Consider the following 21,692-nt stretch of genomic DNA (forward strand, 5'->3'; position numbering starts at 1 on the left):
ATTATACGTCAATAAAAAATAACAAATAAAAAGAATAAAAAGAAGTAGAATATGCCAGCTGCACTGGAAATCATGTCGAAAGTCTAGACCAATTCTGCTGGTACTTGACAGAGGCCTTAGTGTGGGGTGAGTTTTATTTACTTTCATACATGCTTTCGCTTATCACTCTCCCAGATAACACTGTATGCACCGTACTAAGCCCCCTCAGGCATGTCCCACTCTTGGCGACCCCATGGACTGCAGCCCGCCAGGCTCCTCTGTCCATGGGATTTTCCAGGCAAGAATACTGGAGTGGGCTGCCATTTCCTTCTCTAGGCGATCTTCTCCATCCAACTTCTCCAGAACCCGCGTCTCTCCTGTAGGCAGGTTCTTTACCACTGGTGTCACCTGGGAAGCCCCAGATACACTGTATTACTCAATAAAAGAACACTGAAATGAATTGTGTGACTTCTGTCAAACTTTTACACATGAATCTAGATTTTTTGACAGGATTTGCTTTGGAAACTGCGTGCAGTCTAGAGGTTGTGGCAGGTTAATTTCTCAAGTTTGATAGATTCTGAGAAACGTTGACAGCCTTTGTTTGGATACTGGATATTAAACTCAATGAAGCATTCAGAAGGTAAAAGAGAAAACAGCTTGAATACAGACAGATTGGGGTTCATATTGTTGCTCTTTGAAACTTGGCCAAGAGCTATGAACTTAGACGCTGGCATTCTTAGCATGGGAAAAAGTAAACTGTTTCTGATGTAGTTTCTTAAAAGCCTGAAAAATATGCCTACCTTTTGACCCAGTAGTTACTGATCTAGGAACTGATTCTAAAGAAATATTCAGGTGCACCAAATATTTTGTATACGGATGTTCATTCTGTGTTACTTACAGCAAAAATAGAAAACCTATGATTCCAACAACAGGGAATGGTGACATCAATGATAGTATTGGTCTGTGATGGAATGCTATGCTGCTGAAAGCATTTTAGCTTAGGATACCAAATGACAGTGAAAAAGCAATCATGGGATAAGTGCAAAAAGGGAACAAAACACAAATAATAAATACACCAGGGTCCTCATTTCCTTATATATCTAATACTTATTACAGAAAAAGAAGAGAAACCGATACATTAAAGAACTGACAGTAGTTACCTCTGATTGCTCAAACAGGTGATTTACTTTTCACTTTATTTTGTACTTTGCAAGTTCTCTACAGTAGATTTGCATTTATAATATTTATAGTAATAAATGTGTGCATGTGTTTCTGATGATGAGGTAATAGATATTCAATGATTTGCCATAGAAAAATGAGCATTTTCAGAATGTTGACTGGCCCAATGTCATAGAACACCTAAGGGCTGGTTCTCTTTTATTCTGAGGAAGGAAAAATGCTAATTTAGGCTTAAAATTAGAAGAGGGTGCCATTGCTTGTAAATACTCAATTCAGTAGAAGCATTAAGTGCATAGATCACACAAGTTCTTTCCAAATAGCCACTGAAGTCCCAAGTGTAAAAGGACTATACCATGGCACAGAATTAAGCCTCTGGTCATCGTAAGCCCCTCTGAAGGATGTGCAGGGGTGGAGGGTGGTGCAATGGAGACAGGTTGCATTTGCCCTAGTTCTGTGTGGTCACCTTGCTTTAGTTGAGTTTCTGTATCCTTTGCTAAATTGGAAATTTAATCTAATCTTGAAGTTTTTGGAATTGAATATATCTATCTATCTAGTCTTTCTTGTTTATCTATCTACCTACCTATCCAGTTAGCCTCTTATCCATTTTAAACAACTGCAATATTGATTTACTTGGCAGAAATGTGAAACCGACTTTTTTGCCTCTACCTAGGAAACTTGGGAATCATCACACTGGCTTCCCATCAATAATTCCCCAGAGTGACAGAACACTGAGTGTGGTGAAAAGAACACCATTGAGACATAGAACATCTTGCTGATAGAATGAAGAATGAGTGAATTTCTATTCAGACAGAACCTGTGGGTGAGCGCATGATGAGCTGGGCTGGATGAGCAGGCGATACCAAAATTAAAGAGCAAGAACTTTCACCATTCTCTTCACCATTTCCGGAACTAGAGAGGGCCCAACGACTCAAAGACTTGATAATATCTTCATGGGATAAATGGATTTTTTGTTTTGGCCAAAAGATAACGAGTTAAACATTTGAATGAAATGTTTATTCATTCAAATGGCATTATGTCATTAGGTCTTACTAGGTCAGAGGATGCTTTATAAGCATTTGCTAGTTTTTCTCTCTAGGGGGTTGGAGAGAATAGACTTAGTGGTTCAGTGGGAAGGGAGGGAGCCGAGGGAGGCCGAGATCAGGGCCGAAGGAACCAGATCAGCCTCCTGGCGGGACAGCAGGGTGTGCGCGGGACGGGGGCGCTCTCCAACAGGCCGCAATTGCGGATGTGGATGTATGGACAAAACCAGGCATGCCAGTTTGGAGAAAAGCCAGGGCTTTTGAATGAGCAATTGTTAATGGCATCAAAACTCTGTGTGAGTCACATTATCTTCTAAGCAGCAGGCAGACTGTGAGGCTGACAAACACTTTGTCTCTCAGAGACACTCTCAGAGACAGCCCTTGAAGATTCCCAGCAACACGTCCTCAGAATGGTGCCTGAGTGTGCATTTCTACCATTCAGTCTGTTTAGTTCCCCACATCTCAGAGGCAGAACAGAAGTTCAGTCCTCGGGACTAATGTGAACAAAGCATCAAAGAGCAGAATGGGAGGAACATTTAAGTTATTTGAACCCCAAGGCCCCAACCCACCTGTCAAGATGTCTTAACAAGACTCTCAAAATGTGGACGGTTCAAGCTCATAATTTACTAAATTCCAATATCATAACCCCAAATCCCATAGACCAGGATGAACAAACATCAACTTCTTTGATGTTTCACGTTGACTAGTGCCTGCTCATGAGTGCTTGGCCCTTGAACTTCTTTTAAATTACCCAAAGAAGCTGTGAATTTAAACAGGAGGTCTGTGCCACAATGAATAAACCAGCATGTAAGGAAGAAGAGAGTGAGGAAGAATGAAACAAATGGGAGATTTCCAGTTGTTTATTTGGAAAGCAAAAACCAAGATCTGATTAAATGTCTTGGGAGTAAACACAGACCTGTTAGAGGTATTGTTTCTGAGCAGGTTCATTTTAACATCCTGGGATCAGGTTGCCCAGGAAACTGGAACACAGTTGAAAGGGCACAGGGAGGCAGCAGGATAATTGGAGCCTGGATGGTGAGAGCTAGGAGGAGGCAAGAATGAGGGAGGCGGTGGGTCCTGTATATCAAAAGCTCCTATGCTTCACTCCCAGCCAGGAGCAGGCTTGTGTGTGTGGCGTGTGACAGACCTGCCCCTACCCTGGCTTCTTCGCTGCTGTGCAGTGGTTGTGGGAGAATTCTTGCCCAGTGTCCTTGGAATTTAAAAGAGCTCTTGAGAGAAGCAACCCAGGGAGCTGCTTCCTGGGCGAGCACTAGCTCAGGGGTCAAGGCCAGAAGGGATGCAGCCTCTTAGGGTGCTGGTGCTAGCTGGCCTGGCTGCTACCCACCCAGACAGCTGTCTGTTGCTATGGCAACCGTTCTAGCACAGGCTGCCTTTTCCTGGTTTTTTTCTGGTGACTCACTGCCGCCTCCGGGAGAAGAAAATGGCAACCCACTCCAGTGTTCTTGCCTGGAGAATCCCAGGGACGGAGGAGCCTGATGGGCTGCCGTCTATGGGGTCGCACAGAGTCGGACACGACTGACGCGACAGCAGCAGCAGTGCAGCCTCCGAACCTGCCACTGCCTCTGCCTCTGGAGTGTCTGCTCTCCTCCTCTCTGCCTCAGAGACGGGAGTCCACCCCTTCCTTCTCTCTTCCGCTCTTTCTTCCCTTTTACCAACACTCCTGGAGAACTTGTTATGTGCATTGCTGAGCGCCTGCTACTTTAGAGGATGCAAAGAGGGTAACAAGCTGTCTCCAGTGCACCGGAGGAGTCAATGGATAAACCACCCGCTGCGTGCGTCACTAGTCCTCCTCCCTCCCGTGCTCCCTGCAGTCTGCTCTCTATGGGCATGAAATGACCCTGCCTCAGCGCCTTCTCATCTCCTCTCTCGGCACAGCCAAAGCCAAGGTCCCTCCAGGGGCCCTCGGAGTCCTCTCCCCATCACCGCCCTTTCCTGCTGCTCTCCTCCAGCTCAGCGCTCTGCAAGTGCTGACTTGCAGTTCTTTTGGATACTCTAGGCACGGCCCCATGTGAGGTCTTTTGCATCCACTGCGGTCTTCATTTAAATGCTCTTCCTCCAGAGGTCTATCTGCAAGGCTCTCTCCCTTACCTCTCTGGGCCTTTGCTTATACGTCTTTTCACAGAGACACCTTCTGTGATGACACTATTTAACACAGCAACTCCTTCCCAGACTCCTGCATTTTTCCCTATCTTCTTTTTCACCTGTGGCATTTATCACCATTTGATTAAGTCTTCACTTCACTTGCTTTATTCCCAGGTCTAGGGTAGCTCCCACATCACCAAGGTGCTGGATAAGTAATTGGGTAAATGCCTGGGATGATTCTCAGTCTTGCCAGAGAGGATCTGGATAAAATTGGGGCTCAGGTAAGGGAGCGCTCAGGGTGTCAGCGGGAGCTTCATGAATGAGCTGGTGTAGGAAATAGGCCTTGGGATACTGGAGAGGCCTTGAACCTTTCAGGATGAGCTGGCAGATGCTCTAGGTGGAGGTAACAGCAAGAGCAAAGACACAGAGGGGGCAAAAAAGAAGGCAAAGACCCCTCTTTGGATCAGTAAAGCCCCATGCTAATCTGTCTTTTGTTCTGTGTTCCCTCTGTGTTTGGGCCATCAGTCCCTCATCCTCCCATTCTTTCTTGTATAGTGAAAGTGAAAGTGTCAGTCACTCAGCTGTATCCTCTGTCCATGAGATCTTCCAGGCAAGAATACTGGAGTGGGTAGCCATTTCCTCCTCCAGGGGACCTTCCTGACCTAGGAATTGAACCTGAGTCTCCTGCATTGCAGGGAAATTCTTTACAGTCTGAGCCACCAGGGAAGCCCTGTATGGATATGGGCAACTGGATTTGTAACCCTTGCAGATCACAGGACTACACAAAGGGTATAATTTACAAAGCTAATCATGAGTTAATTGACTGTCCCACTCAATGAAATGTCTTTACTGAGCTCTGTAGCAGTAATTCAGGTTCAGGAATGCAGGTTTGGGGATGCAGAACAAGACAGATGGCCCTTCCCTGAGGAAGCTGACCATGTAAAGCAGTTATCTGTGAGGGTTCCCATGAGGGGGGAAGTGCAGGGAGCCATGGGAACATAGGCAGGGTGCGGCCACCACTCCAGGTCAGGGAAGGTCTCCTAGAGGACAGACATTCCACAGAGACCTCAGGTAGGTCATGATCCACGCCAGAGATGGGAGAAGGAGGCCCAATCCATACAGAGATGCAGAAACACCCCTGTGTGTGTGCGTGCTGTCATTTCAGTTGTGTCCAACTCTTTGCGACCCCATGGACTGCAGCCTGCCAGGCTCCTCTGTCCATGGAATTTCGCAGACAAAAATACTGTGGTGAGTTGCCATTTCCTCCTCCACGGGATCAACCCAGGGATCAAACCCGCAGCATCTCTGTCACTTATGTCTCCTGCATTGGCAGACAGGTTCTGTATCATTAGCGCCACATGGGAAGCCCTGGGAAAGTGGCAAAAGCAGTCCCAAGTGAAGGCAGACGGCATCTGGCTTGTCATTTATTTGGGAAAGTGTAAGCGGTCCTTCTGTGGTCTAGGAAGACAGCATTCTCAAGTGGGAATAACAATAATTCACTGCTGACTTTGTGTTGTTGAATCAGTGTTAATGCTGCATTGACAGAGCATTGGGGTGAAGAGCCCTGAGCTGTCAGCTTCCTAGACAATAGTCCAGCCTCACCCTGGTCCTGATAGAAGGGGTAGGACATCCTCCTGGCCAAGATGATGTTAGTCAGATCAGTGAAGACCAATCTGAAGATGACTCTTAGAGATGACTATGCTGTTTCTGCATGTAACCCCCCACCCTAACTCTGTCTATAAAAGCTCCCACTCCTTGCTTGTCACAGGGGGAGTCAGACTTTAGACAGATGTCCTCCACACACCCCCACCCCTCGCAGTTGCCAGCATCTGAAATAAAGCAAACTTTTCTTTCCACCAAAAAAAAAAAAAAAAGACAGGAAAAGAACTGCGGCTGGGATATCTGAGGAGTCTGGACGCATAGTATCCCTCTGCCCTCCGTGTCCACAAAGAAGAACAGAGGAAAGCGTTCCACCATGAGGGTCACAGCTCACCTCACAAGGTCTACTGCAGGCTAAATAGTCAGACCAGTGGGCACCTCATAAGTTAGTACCCTGTTAGTACCCTGTTCTGAGACTTTTCTATCTGCCCCATCACCCCCACCAAAGCCAGGGAATGTTAACCCTTTATAAATCTATGGTGGGATGTGAGGTTTTACTGGACATTAAGGTTTTCTGTCCCTGGAGGCAGGTGACACAAAGATTGCCCATGCATCTTAGGTGGCCAAGTTTGGGCCTGAAACCCTATCAAGAGTTACAAATCTGTGGTATATGTTCGAAGGTTGAACTTGTTTTACATAGAATTTCCACACAGTGTGGCAAACAGCCTGGATTAACACCCAGTTTGTTCTCATTTATCAGGATTAGCACTTCATGCAAAATAAAGACTATCCCTGACAGAGAAATTTTGGTTCCACTGAGAAACTCTGAGCAAATTTTGGATTTTACTACCAAAGCATTTTTTTTTTTTTTTGGAGAATTGACCCCAAGTTCTTAATCCAGCTGAGTCCGGCCAAGTCTATCCAAGACCTAGTAAAGCATTGTGTGAGGAAAAGTTCAGGATCTTCTGGGATCTCCTCCAGACCCCAACGCTAAGCTAGTCTATTTCTAGAACACAATTACCTTTTCTGCAACAGGATTAGGCATTTCAATTGGCTGGAAGACATGAGTCCCAATGGCCACGCTGAGGGCCCTGTAGACCCCTTCTGTACTGTCTGGATGGCAAGCAAAATAAAGCAGCATCTGTGTGTAGTCAAGCTGGGGTGGATCCTTCTCGCAGTCAGCAAACAACCTAAAGAAAAACTGTCACACAAAAAAGAATTTCAGCCAGAGAGAAAATGCAAACCGTCGGGTAGACAGTGGATGAACAGGCAATGAAGAATCTCTCCAGGAGTTTTGGAATAAGGTCATTTTCTGAGGACTGAATTACTAAAACTAACATGTAATGAATGGTATTAATTGAAAAGTAAGCTAAATATTAAAAAAAAAGTAGGGCTCTAAAAATTCTGATGTTCTAATAAGGCGGGTGAACCTAGAGCTTATTAGACAGAATGAAGTAAGTCAGAAAGAGGAAGACAAATATTCATGTGTGTGTATGTGTGTATATATATATATGTGTGTGTGTGTGTGTGTGTGTATATACATATCTCGCCTGCAATACAGGAGACACAAGAGATGAAGGTTTGACCCCTGGGTCAGGAAGATCCCCTGGAGTAGGAAATGGCAACCCACTCCAGTATTTTTGCCTGGAGAATCCCATGGATAGAGGAGCCCAGTGAGCTACAGTCCCTGGACTTGAAAAGAGACAGACAAGATGCATGTACTAATTAAAGTGGTGCATATTAGGTAGAAAAAGAGAGCAAGGACCCTTCTGTCTATCCTCAACTCCATCCTGACATACTGGCCCTGATTCCCAATCATGAAGCTTCTGGTAGGAAGTGGGGAGAGGGAAGGGAATGATGCCCAAAGCCCCTGGGACTCCAGCCATTAGCCTCCTTGTTTCAGCCACTTGACTCCAAACTCCCTAATCTGTTGATGTAATGTGACTCCTTCCAGTGAGGACTCTCAGAGGAAGAGTGTGCTCATCACTGAATACCAGCTTTTTCAGCAGGTCTCTCCCACATCCTGAATGACTGAGCTTCCAGTCAGTTCTAGACGCATTGTCTCATGCATTTGACAGTGTGAAGAGTTGGTGCTTGGGGATCTAATATCATCCTCTGGGGCCTGGCAAAGCCCAGGCCAAACCCTGGGACACAGAGGCCACACCTAAATACCTAGGGACTTCTGTTCTGGGAGGCGACTGGCTCTTCTCAAACATGTGTGTTTAGTAACCTTTCAAAAATGTAGACTCTAATTAAGTAGATGGTTCTGGATGTTTGCAGGAGACCCCCATTTGATTCCTGGGTTGGGAAGATACCCTGGAGAACGGATAGGCTACCCACTCCAGTATTCTTGGGCTTCCCTTCTGACTCAGCTGAGAAGGAATCTCCCTGTAATGTGGGAGACCTGGGTTTGATCCCTGGGTTGGGAAGATCCCCTGGAGAAGGGAAAGGCTACCCACTCCAGTATTCTGGCCTGGGTCGCAAAGAGTCGGCCACAACTGAGCGACTTTCACATTTTCTTTCTTTCTTTTCTGGATGTTTAGCAGATGGCCTAAGTTTCTTCATGTTTAGCAAGCTCCTAGGTGATTCCAAAACTGCTGATTCTGACCTACACTTTGAGAAGCAAGTGTCTAGATCTAGAGATAGCATGTCATTCTTAAAAAGAAAAATTTAATTGGAGTATGATTGCTTTACAACTTTGTGTTAGTTTCTTCTGTACAACAGTGTGAGTCAGCTGTATGCCCTCTCTCTTGAGCCTCCCTCCCACCCCTCCACCCAACTCTTCTAGGTCATCACAGAGCACCAAGCTGAGTTCCTTATACTACACAGCAGATTCCCACTAGCTATCTGTTTTACACATCGTGTCATTCCTTATTACTAGCAATCTTTACAACTATTAGCAAATTCAATTAGACATCCATGACGAATTGGAAAAATAAATTCCTGATATTTGACAAACCTAATACAAATTTAATTAAAAATAACTTTAATAGGAAGATACTAAAGTCTAAAGCATAGCACCAACTAAACTTCATAGCATAAACTAAAGTTATGCTATGAAGCAGAAAAGAATTTTTAAGGTCAATGGACTCTGCAAGCTCAATCATTCAGTCATATCTTAATCAAAAGTTTATTGAGTATTTGCTGTAAGCAGGCACAGAACCAGGCTCAGATGGTCAGGCAGCCTTAGATTTTTCAAGAGTCACGATCCAGCATTTGGGTTCCTTCAGGACCTTGTATTTATTTCCTCTTCCCACTTGTCATTGGAAGTCCTCAGGGATTTCCAGCAGGACATGGGGTAGAAATGTGTTGACACCAATAGATAACCACAGCATTGTCCTTTCATGCTTATCTTCCATTTCTTTCATATGAATCCTTGACTTTTAGTATTATTTCCACTGAAATGCTCTTGAAAATGCTATGTAGGTGCAACACATTATTTCTATTAACAAAGAGGCTGAATATGATATATTGAAGGAAGATGTGAAAAAATAAAGTGAGCTGATATGTGAACTCCTTCTCTAATTACACAGGCTTGATTTTAAATCAGTGGATGAGACATGTAAAAAAGGTAAGGCCTGCTATATCATTTAAAATGTTGTTATGGAAAGAATTCTAAGAAGGCTTTGAGGCTTCCCGCCCCGCTAGAGTACCCCCTTGAATACATATCTTGTATAATCCCTTCCCCTTGAGTGTGAGGGATTTTAAATGTGATGAGAAAGTCATTCCCAGGAGTAAAGGCAAAGAGATTCTGCAGACAATTAAGGTACTTAATCAGTGGGTTTTGAGTTAATCAAAAGAGACCCCAAACTTGGGCCCTGATTTAATCATGTGAGAGGTGTTTTTAAAAGGACTATTTTAAAGGAAGGTCTTAAGGAAGAGATTAGAGATTTGAAGCCAATGAGATGCTCTCCTGCTGGTGAAGAAGCAAATCTCAAACTGTAAAAAGGCCATCTGGCAGGGAACAACAGGTAGCCTCTCGGAGCTGCAGTTCTCAGTCTTACAAGATAATTCTGCCAGTAGCCAGTTCTGGAACCAATCAACCCTGTGTTTTGACGGTAGAACTACTAAGGCTTCCTAAAGGATTGGATGTGAGATTTGGAAAAAAAAAAAAAAAAAGGAAAAGAACTGGGGATGACTTCTAGGGTTTTGGCCTGACCAACAGGAAGGTCATAACTTCCACTGACCAAGATGAAGAGGGCTCTAGGTGAAGACAGGGCAATAGGGTGGTAGAGATGGGAGATCAGGGACTTAGACTTGGATGCAGTAAGTCTGAAATGTCTGCTAGAACATCCAAGTGGAGACGTCCAATAAGCAGCTATGTTTAGGAGTCTAATGTTTGGGAGAGAGATTTGGGGTTGAAATAGACTCTTGGGATTTGTTAGCAAATAGACAGTATTTCAAAACACAAGCCTGGCTTCAACAAATGGTAATAGTCCAAGGTCCACTGGAGGGTGAAATGGAAGACTACTTCAGTACTTCTGAACCCCATAAACAGTAGGAAAAGGCAAAAGAAATGACACCAGAAAATGAACCCCCAGGTCGGCAGGTGTCCAAAATGCTTCTGGGGAAGAGAGGAGAAATAGCTTCAGAAAGAATGAAGAGGCTGAACCAAAGTGGATATGATGCCCAGTTGTGGATGTGTTAGGTGGTGAAAAAAAAGTGATGTGGTAAAGAATGATATTGCATAGGAAACTGGAATGTTAGGTCAATTATAAATTCCAAGGTAAATTGGAAGTGGTCAAACAGAGATGGCAAGAGTGAACACCGACATTTTAGGAGTCAGTGAACTAAAATGGATGGGAATGGATGAATTTAATTCAGATGATCATTATATCTACTACTGTGGGCAAGAATCCCTTAGAAGAAATGGAACTGCCCTCATAATCAACAAAAGAGTCCCAAATGCAGTACTTGGGTGCAATCTCAAAAATGACAGAATGATCTTGGTTCATTCCCAAGCCAAACCATTCAACATCACAGTAATCCAAGTCTAATGCCCCAACCACTGATGCTGAAGAAGCTGAAGTTGACCAGATTCTATGAAGACCTACAAGACCTTCTAGAACTAACATTAAAAAAAAAAGATGCCTTTTTTATCAGAGGGGATTGGAATACAAAAATAGAAAGTCAAGAGATACTTGGAGTAACAGGTAAGTTTGGCCTTGGAGTACAAAATGAAGTAGGCCAAAGGCTAACAGAGTTTTGCCAAGAGAATGCACTGGTCATAGCAAACACCCTCTTTCAACAACCCAAGAGACAACTCTACACATGGACATCATCCGATGATCAATACCAAAAACAGATTGATTACATTCTTTGTAGCCGAAGATGGAGAAGCTGTATACAGTCAGCAAAAACAAGACCTAGAGCTCACTGTGGTGAGCCATCAGCTTCAGTGAGATCATCAGCTTCTCATTATGGAAGATGTGGAGAAGAGATTATGACCAAAAAATGTGTGAATTTGAGTATGATGAATTAAATTGCCTTTTCTCAGGATATCCCTATAGATTTTTTTTTTTAAATTTTTATTTATTTTTTTTCCAGTGGGTTTTGTCATACATTGATATGAATCAGCCATGGATTTACATGTATTCCCAATCCCGATCCCCACTCCCACCTCCCTCTCCACCCGATTCCTCTGGGTCTTCCCAGTGCACCAGGCCGGAGCACTTGTCTCGTGCATCCCACCTGGGCTGGTGATCTGTTTCACCATAGATAGCATACATGCTGTTCTTTTGAAATATCCCACCCTCACATTCTCCCACAAAGTTCAAAAGTCTGTTCTGTATTTCTGTGTCTCTTTTTCTGTTCTGCATATAGGGTTATCGTTATCACCTTTCTAAATTCCATATACATGTGTCAGTATGCTGTAATGTTCTGAAAAGCTTTTGCACTACAAAGGAAACTATAAGTAAGGTGAAAAGACAGCCCTCAGATTGGGAGAAAATAATAGCAAATGAAGAAACAGACAAAGGATTAATCTCAAAAATATACAAGCAACTCCTGCAGCTCAATTCCAGAAAAATAAATGACCCAATCAAAAAATGGGCCAAAGAACTAAACAGACATTTCTCCAAAGAAGACATACAGATGGCTAACAAACACATGAAAAGATGCTCAACATCACTCATTATTAGAGAAATGCAAATCAAAACCACAATGAGGTACCATTACACGCCAGTCAGGATGGCTGCTATCCAAAAGTCTACAAGCAATAAATGCTGGAGAGGGTGTGGAGAAAAGGGAACCCTCTTACACTGTTGGTGGGAATGCAAACTAGTACAGCCGCTATGGAAAACAGTGTGGAGATTTCTTAAAAAACTGGAAATAGAACTGCCATATGACCCAGCAATCCCACTTCTGGGCATACACACTGAGGAAACCAGATCTGAAAGAGACACGTGCATCCCAATGTTCATCGCAGCACTGTTTATAATAGCCAGGACATGGAAGCAACCTAGATGCCCATCAGCAGATAAATGGATAAGGAAGCTGTGGTACATATACATCATGGAATATTACTCAGCCATTAAAAAGAATTCATTTGAACCAGTCCTAAGGAGATGGATGAAGCTGGAGCCCATTATACAGAGTGAAGTAAGCCAGAAAGATAAAGAACATCCCTATAGATTTTTTAAAACACTTGGTATTGTGTGGCCAGCTGGGAAGCCAGGACATGGCTGAACCTCATCAGTTATAAGGAAATGCACTGTCACTGCCAGGAGATAACAATGTGACTGCAACACAGATGTTTCTCAGGGATCCTTTTTTGGATGTAAAGAGACATTTTACCCAGCGCCTTGGACTCATCCGAACTCATGGACAGTGATAATGACCTATCTCCAGGAGCCCTGCCAGTCCTGGATCATAGAGAATACAGGTGACAAAGCAGGAGAGCTGGGTGTGGCCCTAGACTGTAGGCCAAGCCCTCTACTTAAGCCCTCTTAAGAGGATGCAGAGGCCCTGGCAGGTGAAAGAACCTACAGTTCAAGGTCCTACAGTGATTCCTGGCAGAATTGGAACAGAGCCCAGGGATCCTGACGCTTAGAATTCCTCTTTATGGGGTGTTTTCCCCCAATTTGGTCTTTACTGTTCTAATAATGGCCAAAAAGTAAACTTATTATATTGTTTTATGTTTTTCCTTTGTGCAACTTCTTCAGGATGTTAACCGTTAAGGTGTTGTTTCACCATGTAGGGTTTAGCGTGTTTAGCTTCTGTTTAGCTGACACTTACATAGGGCTTACTGTGTGCCGATCACTGTTCTAAAAGGACCACACATATGAACTCATGCTGTACAACAACCCCAGCAGCAAAGGATGAAAATAAAACCACGGCACAGAGAGGTTGGGTAGCTCCATCAAGACCGCACAGCTTTGTCAGCCACGGAAATCTGTGCTTTCAGTCCCAGTTGAAGGGTATTGAGAGTTATGAAATGTAGAGCATCCAGTCTGTGGGACAGAGAGGCATGGAAAATTCCACTCCCTTCTGTCTTATGGACACTACACACACACTCTCACACACATCTGTCCGCCATCCTTTGCCCCATTATTGTTCAGCTGCTAAGTTACATCCGATTCTTTGCGACCCCATGGACTGCAGCATGCCAGGCTTCCCTGTCCTTCAAAAAGTTTGCTCTGACTCATTGTCGATTGAGTCAGTGATGCTCTTTAACCATTTCATCCTCTTTGCCCCTTTTTCCTCCTGCCCACAGTTTTTCCCAGCATCAGGGTCTTCTCCAATGAATCTGCCTCATAGAGCACATCTTTCTCAGACTTTGTGGTCCTGCCTCTACCCTCCCCCACACACTTTGTTCCAGCAGTTTGGGCAGCAGGAGATGGGAGCCATACCCCTCCTTGGCACCCAGAGGCCTCTCTGGCTTCCCTGCCTTGCAGTCCTCAGGGCTGACCAGCATAGACCGCCTCCTGCTTTCAGCAGCTCTGTGAGCAACTGAAAGGCTCTGCTGTGATGGACATTTCTAACAACTTCTCACAGAAAAGGAAAGTGCTTTGTACTTGACATCCTATTCAGACTACTGGCCTCTTCCCACGGAATGAAGAACCTATTTATATATAGATATGCTTTCCAAAGCTATACAGGAGAATTGAACTAAGTCCTCCGGTTAAAAAACAATCAACAACAACCAAAACAAAAAGCTGCCCCACAACTGCCAGCCTCATGTTTTGAACTTTTTTGGTAACTCCCTGACCCCTTTCTTTCACCTGTTTCTCCTGCTAGCATCTAGCAGATATGCTTGAAATATGCGTCCAATGGAAGAGAATTGCTCACTTTCATGTTACAACAAGTCATGTTCAATTTTGCATTGCAATTATACCAATGGCTGGCTGAATTGATTAATCAATACACATAGCTTACTGTCATGTCTAAATCTACCATTCAATGTTTCTCATATCTTATCAAACTTGATTGTGTTGGATATAGTTTCATATTTTTAACATTTATACCGAAGTTAGAATAGTTTTCAGATTTTAAGATCTTATATACTATTGTGGCCTCAGGGATACAAGTTAACGATAGAAGTTAACGGCCAAAGTGTTCGTTCAGATTTTTCCATAACATGATATGAAAAGCCCAAATGAATTTTTTTGCCAACCCAAAAATGATGATGATATTTTTGATGATAGCAATAATCTGATGGGTATGCAAACTCTTGGAATGTAACATGAGTTAGTCAAAATCAAAGAGAAATGAGCAAAGGCATATATTGGTAAAAGGCAGTTCTTATCCAAAGCTTTTACAGTTATAAGGAATTGAAGAATATGCTCAGTAACAGCTGATTTGCTAGAGGAGAAAAGTGAAGCCCAGGGAGCTTAAGGATATTGTCCAAGATCACACAGGGAGTTAACAGGAGGACTGTTTAAGATTTTGACCTCTGCCTCCTCTCCAGACTCCTCTATACTGCCGCCTTGTCCTCAGTTGCTCAGTCTTGTCTGACTCTTTGTGACCCCATGGATTGTAGCCCACCAGGCTCCTCTGTCCATGGAATTTTCCAGGCAAGAATGCTAGAGTGGGTTGGGCATTTCCTTCTACAGGGGATCTTCCCAACCCCAGGATTGAACCTGAGTCTCCTGCGTTTCCTGCATTGGCAGGCAGATTCTTAATCACTAGTGCCACCTGGGTGAATATTAAACTATGCACTTTGGGAATACATTAAAGGAACAGGGGATGGGGATGGAGTCTAAGACTAATTACACAAGAAATTGATCAATATTACTGTGATATGGTGCTACATACATACACTTTAAAAAAAATACTTCAGTCATTACCTCTATAAGATGCTCCTGCCTATTGAATGGCAGGGGTTCAAGAGGATTTTCTGGAATTTTTATATCTTCATCTCCTGTAAACCACAGGCCAGCCTACACAAAAAACAAAAATGAGAATCATTAAAGTTATGCTGAGATGTAATTGCTGCTCTCAGAGCCACAAAGGTTGAATTGGTCTTTGCAAGGTGTCTAGAGCAGAGGTCCACAAAGTAAGGTGCAGAAACCATGGGAGTGCTGAAGCAAATTCTAGAAATTCCATTCACGTATATGAGATCTCATCGTTTTGTAATTATTTTTTAAAAAAGTGATAATGTATAGAATGCATTAGTGCAGTAGTACACATGAATGATTTATAAATGAAAACCCACAGGCCAGGGCGCCAGCTACACTATGACTATACTGTAGCTGTTGGAATGTGCAGTGAAGTTTGGAGGTCCTCACCCTGGATGTGGATTGCACAGCCATATCCTGGCTCAGACAGTAAAGAATTCACCTGCAATGCAGGAGACATGGGTTTGATCCCTGGGTGGGGAAGATCCCCTGGAGGAGGGCATGGCAACCCACTCCAGTATTCTTGCCTGGAGAATCCCATGGACAGAGGAGCCTGGCGGGCTACAGTCCATGGGGCTGCAAAGAGTTGGACACAACTGAGCGACTAAGCACACTCTACTGGTGTCTGTGTCCCCATCACGCTGCACGTGTCCTGTCCGTGTTTGTGTGTGTCTTGGAGCCTAGTGTCCTGCTGGGGCGTGTTGTTGGTGTTGGAAATCTTGGCTGAGTGAGTGACTGACTGACTCAAGAGCTCAAGGACCGATTTTGAAAAGACAGCACTTGTCCTCAGCCCATGTCTGACAGTAATTACCAACCCCCTTGATTGCCATCTGGGGATAACTTGTCCCTCTCTCCTTTTCCCCCACCCCACTGCTCCCATGCTGGTGTACAGCCCTATTGCCTCTATCATGAGCTGCCCCAGCAGCCTTCAAGCTGTCTTCATTTCCAGTCTCCCTCTTGTTTGTTTCAACTCAGACCATTTGACCATATCAGTTTTCCCCAAACTTGATTCTTGCCATGTCAGCCTCTACTCAGAACCATTTTCTTCTCTTGCTCACATCATTCCTCCTCCAGGTGATTACCTGTCCACCAATGTCAACCTGGTTATCTCACCAGACCCAGCTTAAATTACACCTCCTCAGAGAGGTCCTCTCTTCTTTGTTCTCTCCTTTAAACTCCAGTTTGACTTGTTTATATCACACATTTGGGCATTCAGTACATTTTGGGTGGCCTCATTCATATGTGCTATTAAACATCAGGTATTAATTCCTTGGGTTTGAAGAATGTGTCTTGCCAAGCTTACATATGGCAAGTACTTCCTTTTGTTCCTAGGTCTTGCTCCCTTGCTGCTTTCCACACTGACAACCTACCCTTGGCACTGCCTACTGCCAAGAACCACTGGCAGGTCTAACCTGACTCTGGCCTATGCTCTGTGCCTTCTTTCTTTCCGAGAATTATCTGTGCTTGGAGAGAAGGCTGGAGTGGCACTGGGTAGCTTCTAAGAGGATGCAGCCTCCAGAGGTGGAGACTGAGTTTTCATTTAGAACAGAGGAATGCTGGGTGGGAGATCCTGGCCATGAATAAGCGTGTGAGGGAGAAGATCCAGGAGAAGTGAGGGTCCAGCATGGGCTCAAGTTTTGAATGTAAGTGCTTTGCTTTGCCCAGTGGCTAAACTGTTGACAACTGTAAGTACCACTCCATGGATGCTTCCCTGGTGGCTTAGATGGTAAAGGAACTGCCTGTAATGTGGGAGACTTGAGTTCAGTCCCTGGGTCAGGAAGATCCCCTGGAGAAGGGCATGGCAACCCACTTCAGTATTCTTGCTTGGAGAATTCCATGGACAGAGGAGCCTGGCGGGCTACAGTCCATGGGATCAAAAAGAGTCAGACATGATTGAATAACTAACACTTTCACCTTCACCATTCCATGAAGAATAGAGAGATGAGGAGCACAAGTAAGAGTCATGCTTTGGGACACGATGGAGTGACAAAGCTCAGAATTACCCTCCTGCCTAAAAAAATAAAAAAATGACACACACACACACACACACACACATATATATATATATATATATATATATATATACACATATATAAATAACATAATTATTTCAGACATTGGACAATAGGCAACACAGGACGGTGATTCCTGAAATAAGGAGAACAATGAGGAGCCCAACTATGGTTCAGGCTACAGCACCAGGGGAGGAATCCGAATCGAACCGGGATATCCTGCTGGGCTGAGAACATAGACTTGGATTTGAGGGAAGGGCAGCTTCACTGGTAGCTTAGTTGGTAAAGAAGCTGCTTGCAGTGTAGGAGACCTGGGTTCGATCCCTAGGTTGGGAAGATCCCCTGGAGAAGGAAATGGCAACCCACTCCAGTATTCTTGCCTGGAGAATCCTATGGACAGAGGAACCTGGTGGGCTACAATCCATGGGGTCACAAGAGTCAGACACGATTTAGCGACTAAGCCACCAAACAACCACTACCATCATGACTATTGGGCTTCCCTGGTGTCTCAGACAGTAAAGAATCTGCCTGCAATGCCAGAGACCTGGGCTGGGAAGACCCCTGGGAGAAGGGAATGGCAACCCACTCCAGTATTATTGCCTGGAGAATTCCATGGACAGTGTAGCCTGGCAGGCTACAGTCCATGGGGTTGCAGAGTCAGAGACGACTGAGCCATTAACAACACTAACCACTATGATGATTATTAATAGAATTTAGGGCAAAACACTAGAGGTGCACTGAAAGAGAAGGTGAGCCCTAAAGATGTGCAGAAAGATCTCCTTAAGTCTTGGTTGAGAGCTGACTTGTGCAGATGTGTATGGAAAATACCAGAAGTGGGAGAAAGAATCACAGGAAGGGAGTAAGCTTAACAATTCCTAAAACTTATATAGGGCTGGGACTATATTACCACCAGGGAAAATGTGACTACCAGGCAGGGAAGGACCTTCTGATGCACAAGGTATTGGGTAGTGTCCCCAGGAAGATACTGCCCAAGTATTGGGGCCAGATTGTTGTTATTTAGCGGCCCAGTCATGTCTGACTCTTTTGTGACCCCATGGACTATATAGCCTGCCAGGCTCCTCTGTCGATGGGATTCTCCAGGCAAGAATACTGTGAGTAGCCATACCATCCTCCAGGGGATCTTCCCAAGCCAGGGATCAAACCTGTGTCTCCTGCAGGTTTGGCAGGCAGATTCTTTACCGTTGAGCCACCTGGGAAACCAGGGCCCAATTAGCCCTATGATACAAGGCTGTTCTGGACCCACCCTTACCAATCTTAATGTAACCTTGAAAGGATAAAACTGATTGCAAATAACATTATTGCATGCCCAACAATACTTAAAGGCATATAAAATTGGGTGCTCAGCCATATAAAATTTGTAACATGTGGCATTCCATACAAAGGCATTCAAAAAAGCCAGAAAATATAACCCATAGTCAGAAGAAACATCAATCAATAGGAACAAGCACAGTAATACACAGATGATAGAATGAACAGACAAGGATGTTCATTTAGCTCTTCTAAATAAATTTCATTTGTTCAAGGAGATAGAGGGAAAAATGCATAAGATGAAGAGAGAAATGAAGGATATAAAAAAGACCCAACTTAAACTTCAAGAAATAAAAGTATATTTCCAATAAAAACACACTGGATTGTATTAATCACAGATTTGGTGCTACAGAGGAAATGATCAGTGAATGGGAAAAATGGAGGAGTAGAAATGAATACAAAATTGAATCAGAGAGAAAAAAATTGAAAAAAAAAAAAAGAATCCAGGATCAGCAACTTTGGGACATACATGTGATTGGATTTTGAAAATGATAGTGGGGGGAGTATGAAAAAAAAAAACTTCTGAAAAATTTCCAAATTTGACAAAAACTACAAACCCACAGATTCAAGAAGCTCAGTGAACCCCAAGCAAAATAAATGTGAAGAAAACCACACCAAGGGACACAATAATCAAATAGCTGAAAACCAGCAATAAAGGGGAAATGTTAAAAGAAGGATTCATTTTCATCCTCAATTTCTCTACTGTCAATTCCACATCCAGTTGTTTCAACACACAGGAATTTCCCCTGATTCTTAAAACCAAGAATTCATTCAGTCACATACAAAAAAAAATATAACAGATGTATTTTAAAAATTAGCAAGCTGTTTCACAGTGTTTCACAGAACAAGAGCACCACAGAAGAAAGAACCTAATTAGAGAAGAACTTGTACTTTTTAAAAAGTCACCCAAGAAAATTTTGCTGTGGGAAATGGTACACGTGAACTGTAGGGTTGGGTTTAAATTGATCAAGCAGGGTTCAGTCAACCACATCCTGCCCCAGTGGATAATCAGGGGCTTTCTCCTTGAAATGTGGAAATGTCCCTTTGTACTTTCTTGCTAAAATGTGGCCAAGGAATTTGAGGTTTACTTTTCCTTAAAGATGAAGTGCTGTGCTGTTTGGATCCTAGAACATCTGACTCACTAAGCCTGTGATAACATGCATTCTCACTGACAGAAGGTGAGCCGAGAGAGTTCGCCATCAAAGCATTCAGCGTGTGACTAGACACCCACACACGACAGAGGCCAGCGTGTCATGGCTGCCCGGGGGCTGGGAGCAGAGGCAAGGCACTTTCACGCTCGCGTGGCTCAGCCCAGGTACACAGTCAGAGCAGCTTCACAAACCCTGTGCCTTATTCCATTTTAGAAGCTGGGGAAGTCAACACATTCTCAAGTGGTGGTTGTGGTGAATGTGCAATTAGTCAAGAAAAGAAAAAAACAAAACAAAATAAAAAGCAGAGTAGAGAGCCTCTTCCTCCCATCCCCCAGAGAACTTCATTTCAGCAATGCAATTGTACTATTTGGCTATTCTAAGGTGACATTTTCCACAAATCATAACACATTGCTGAAGGTGCTGTTTTGACATTCCCATAAAAGAACTCTGTATTGTGGTGTGATCTGGCAAGCGCTGGGAATCTGTAAGTCATGTGGGGAGGTCAAGTAGGCCTCTCCAATGGCTTCTTTGTCATGGGCTTTCTGAGGAGTGGGCACTGGGTGAGCCAGGGGAGAGGGAAGAGCTCACAAATCAACTGCTCCCAAACCCAGCTGGTGATCTAATACGTATATTTGAGTTTCTGTTTCATGCAGCAATCAACTTTCTCTAAGAAATTCACTCCTTTGGTGAAGGAGCTTTCTGGTTTTGCTCAGCACTTGTTGGTACAATTTACCAACACCTATGTTCATCTCATGTTTGTGCAAAAAGATGTTTAAATTGATATCCTGTGTTCATTGGCACATACTGCAGAGTGAAGGTTGGTACTTTTGTGACTGCACGCTTGCTAAAATCTTAAGCCAACAAGTTTTGCTCTGCTGTTTGTGTTTTTACACAAAATCATCTTTAGAAGTTGTAAGTCCAGGTCCAGAACAGTGAAAGAATTCACAAATTGCTCTACTTGGGAAGTGAGTCAGCCCAGTCAGTTGTATGTCTTTCTTCATCAGCCTTGAAGAACTTCTTCAATGTGTCAGTGCTGTTTGCTCTGGCTCAGCTGTCTGAGTGTGGGAATGTCAGGGTTGTCTATGAGCACATCATCCATTAATTGAGGAAGAAAAGAAGCAGGAAGAGATGTGATCTTTCAGTGGTGAAATACACAGGAGATACAGGCACTGACAGATTATCACCCTGATTCAAAATCAGAACCTTATGAACCTTTCATGTCTACCAGCTATGTGAAGTGGTGGGCACTAAAGATAAATTTCTTTGTTTTTCAGTTGCTCAGCCGTGTCTGACTCTTTTGAAATCCCATGAACTGTAACCCGCTAGGCTCCTCTGTCCATGGAATTTCCAGGCAAGAATACTGGAGTGGGTTGCCATTTCTTTCCCCAGGGGATCTTTCTGATTCAGGGATTGAACCCTGTGTCTCTTACATTGGTAGGCGGATTCTTCACCACTTTAGGGAAACCTTAAATTCCATTAGCAGACACAAAATAAGTCATTTACACCCTTCTTAGTTACGGTATTTCATTCTAACTCACTCTCTTCTTACTCAAACTTCTCAAAAGATGAATCGACTGTCTTATCTTCACTTCCTAAAGAACCATTTATTCCATCAATCCTCTGCAATCTAGATTCTGTACTCTCTCCAAATTGTTCTGGTGAGGGTTACAGTTACATCCTATCTGCAAATCCATTGGCCAGGTACCATGTTACTGGGTTACCCATCACTTTACACACTTCCCTTGGGTGATCTCATCCATTCATAACTTCAACATTTGCCTAGATGATAGTGACTGACTTCTGCATCTGCCATGTCAGATGGGACATTTCTGCCTGCATTTCCCACAGACATTTCAAAGTCAACTTGTCAAAAACCATCTCATCATTCAGCATGCTCAAGACCAAAGGAAAAAAACGAAACAAAAACCTACCCTTTCCCTGTCTGTGTTCACTGTAACTGTT

At 43.7% G+C, this 21,692-nt stretch overlaps 1 protein-coding gene and 1 long non-coding RNA gene across 2 annotated transcripts in view; one reads left to right on the top strand and one right to left on the bottom strand.

Annotated features, from left to right (window-relative positions):
- The window catches only part of LOC133046426 (uncharacterized), an 84,261-nt gene that overhangs the window by 47,949 nt on the left and 14,620 nt on the right, over window positions 1-21,692 (top strand). The gene's annotated exons all lie outside the window — the stretch shown is intronic.
- LOC133046424 (sperm flagellar protein 2-like) overlaps window positions 1-21,692 on the bottom strand; it is a 189,072-nt gene that overhangs the window by 7,540 nt on the left and 159,840 nt on the right. Inside the window, exons 32-33 of the mRNA XM_061129237.1 lie at window positions 15,188-15,280; window positions 6,922-7,101 (exon numbers count right to left, since the gene is read on the bottom strand). Of these exons, the coding sequence (XP_060985220.1) occupies window positions 6,922-7,101; window positions 15,188-15,280 (273 nt within the window). The remainder of the gene's footprint in view (window positions 1-6,921; window positions 7,102-15,187; window positions 15,281-21,692) is intronic.

The sequence above is a fragment of the Dama dama genome, chromosome 25, assembly GCF_033118175.1.
Source record: "Dama dama isolate Ldn47 chromosome 25, ASM3311817v1, whole genome shotgun sequence".
Taxonomy (NCBI): domain Eukaryota; kingdom Metazoa; phylum Chordata; class Mammalia; order Artiodactyla; family Cervidae; genus Dama; species Dama dama.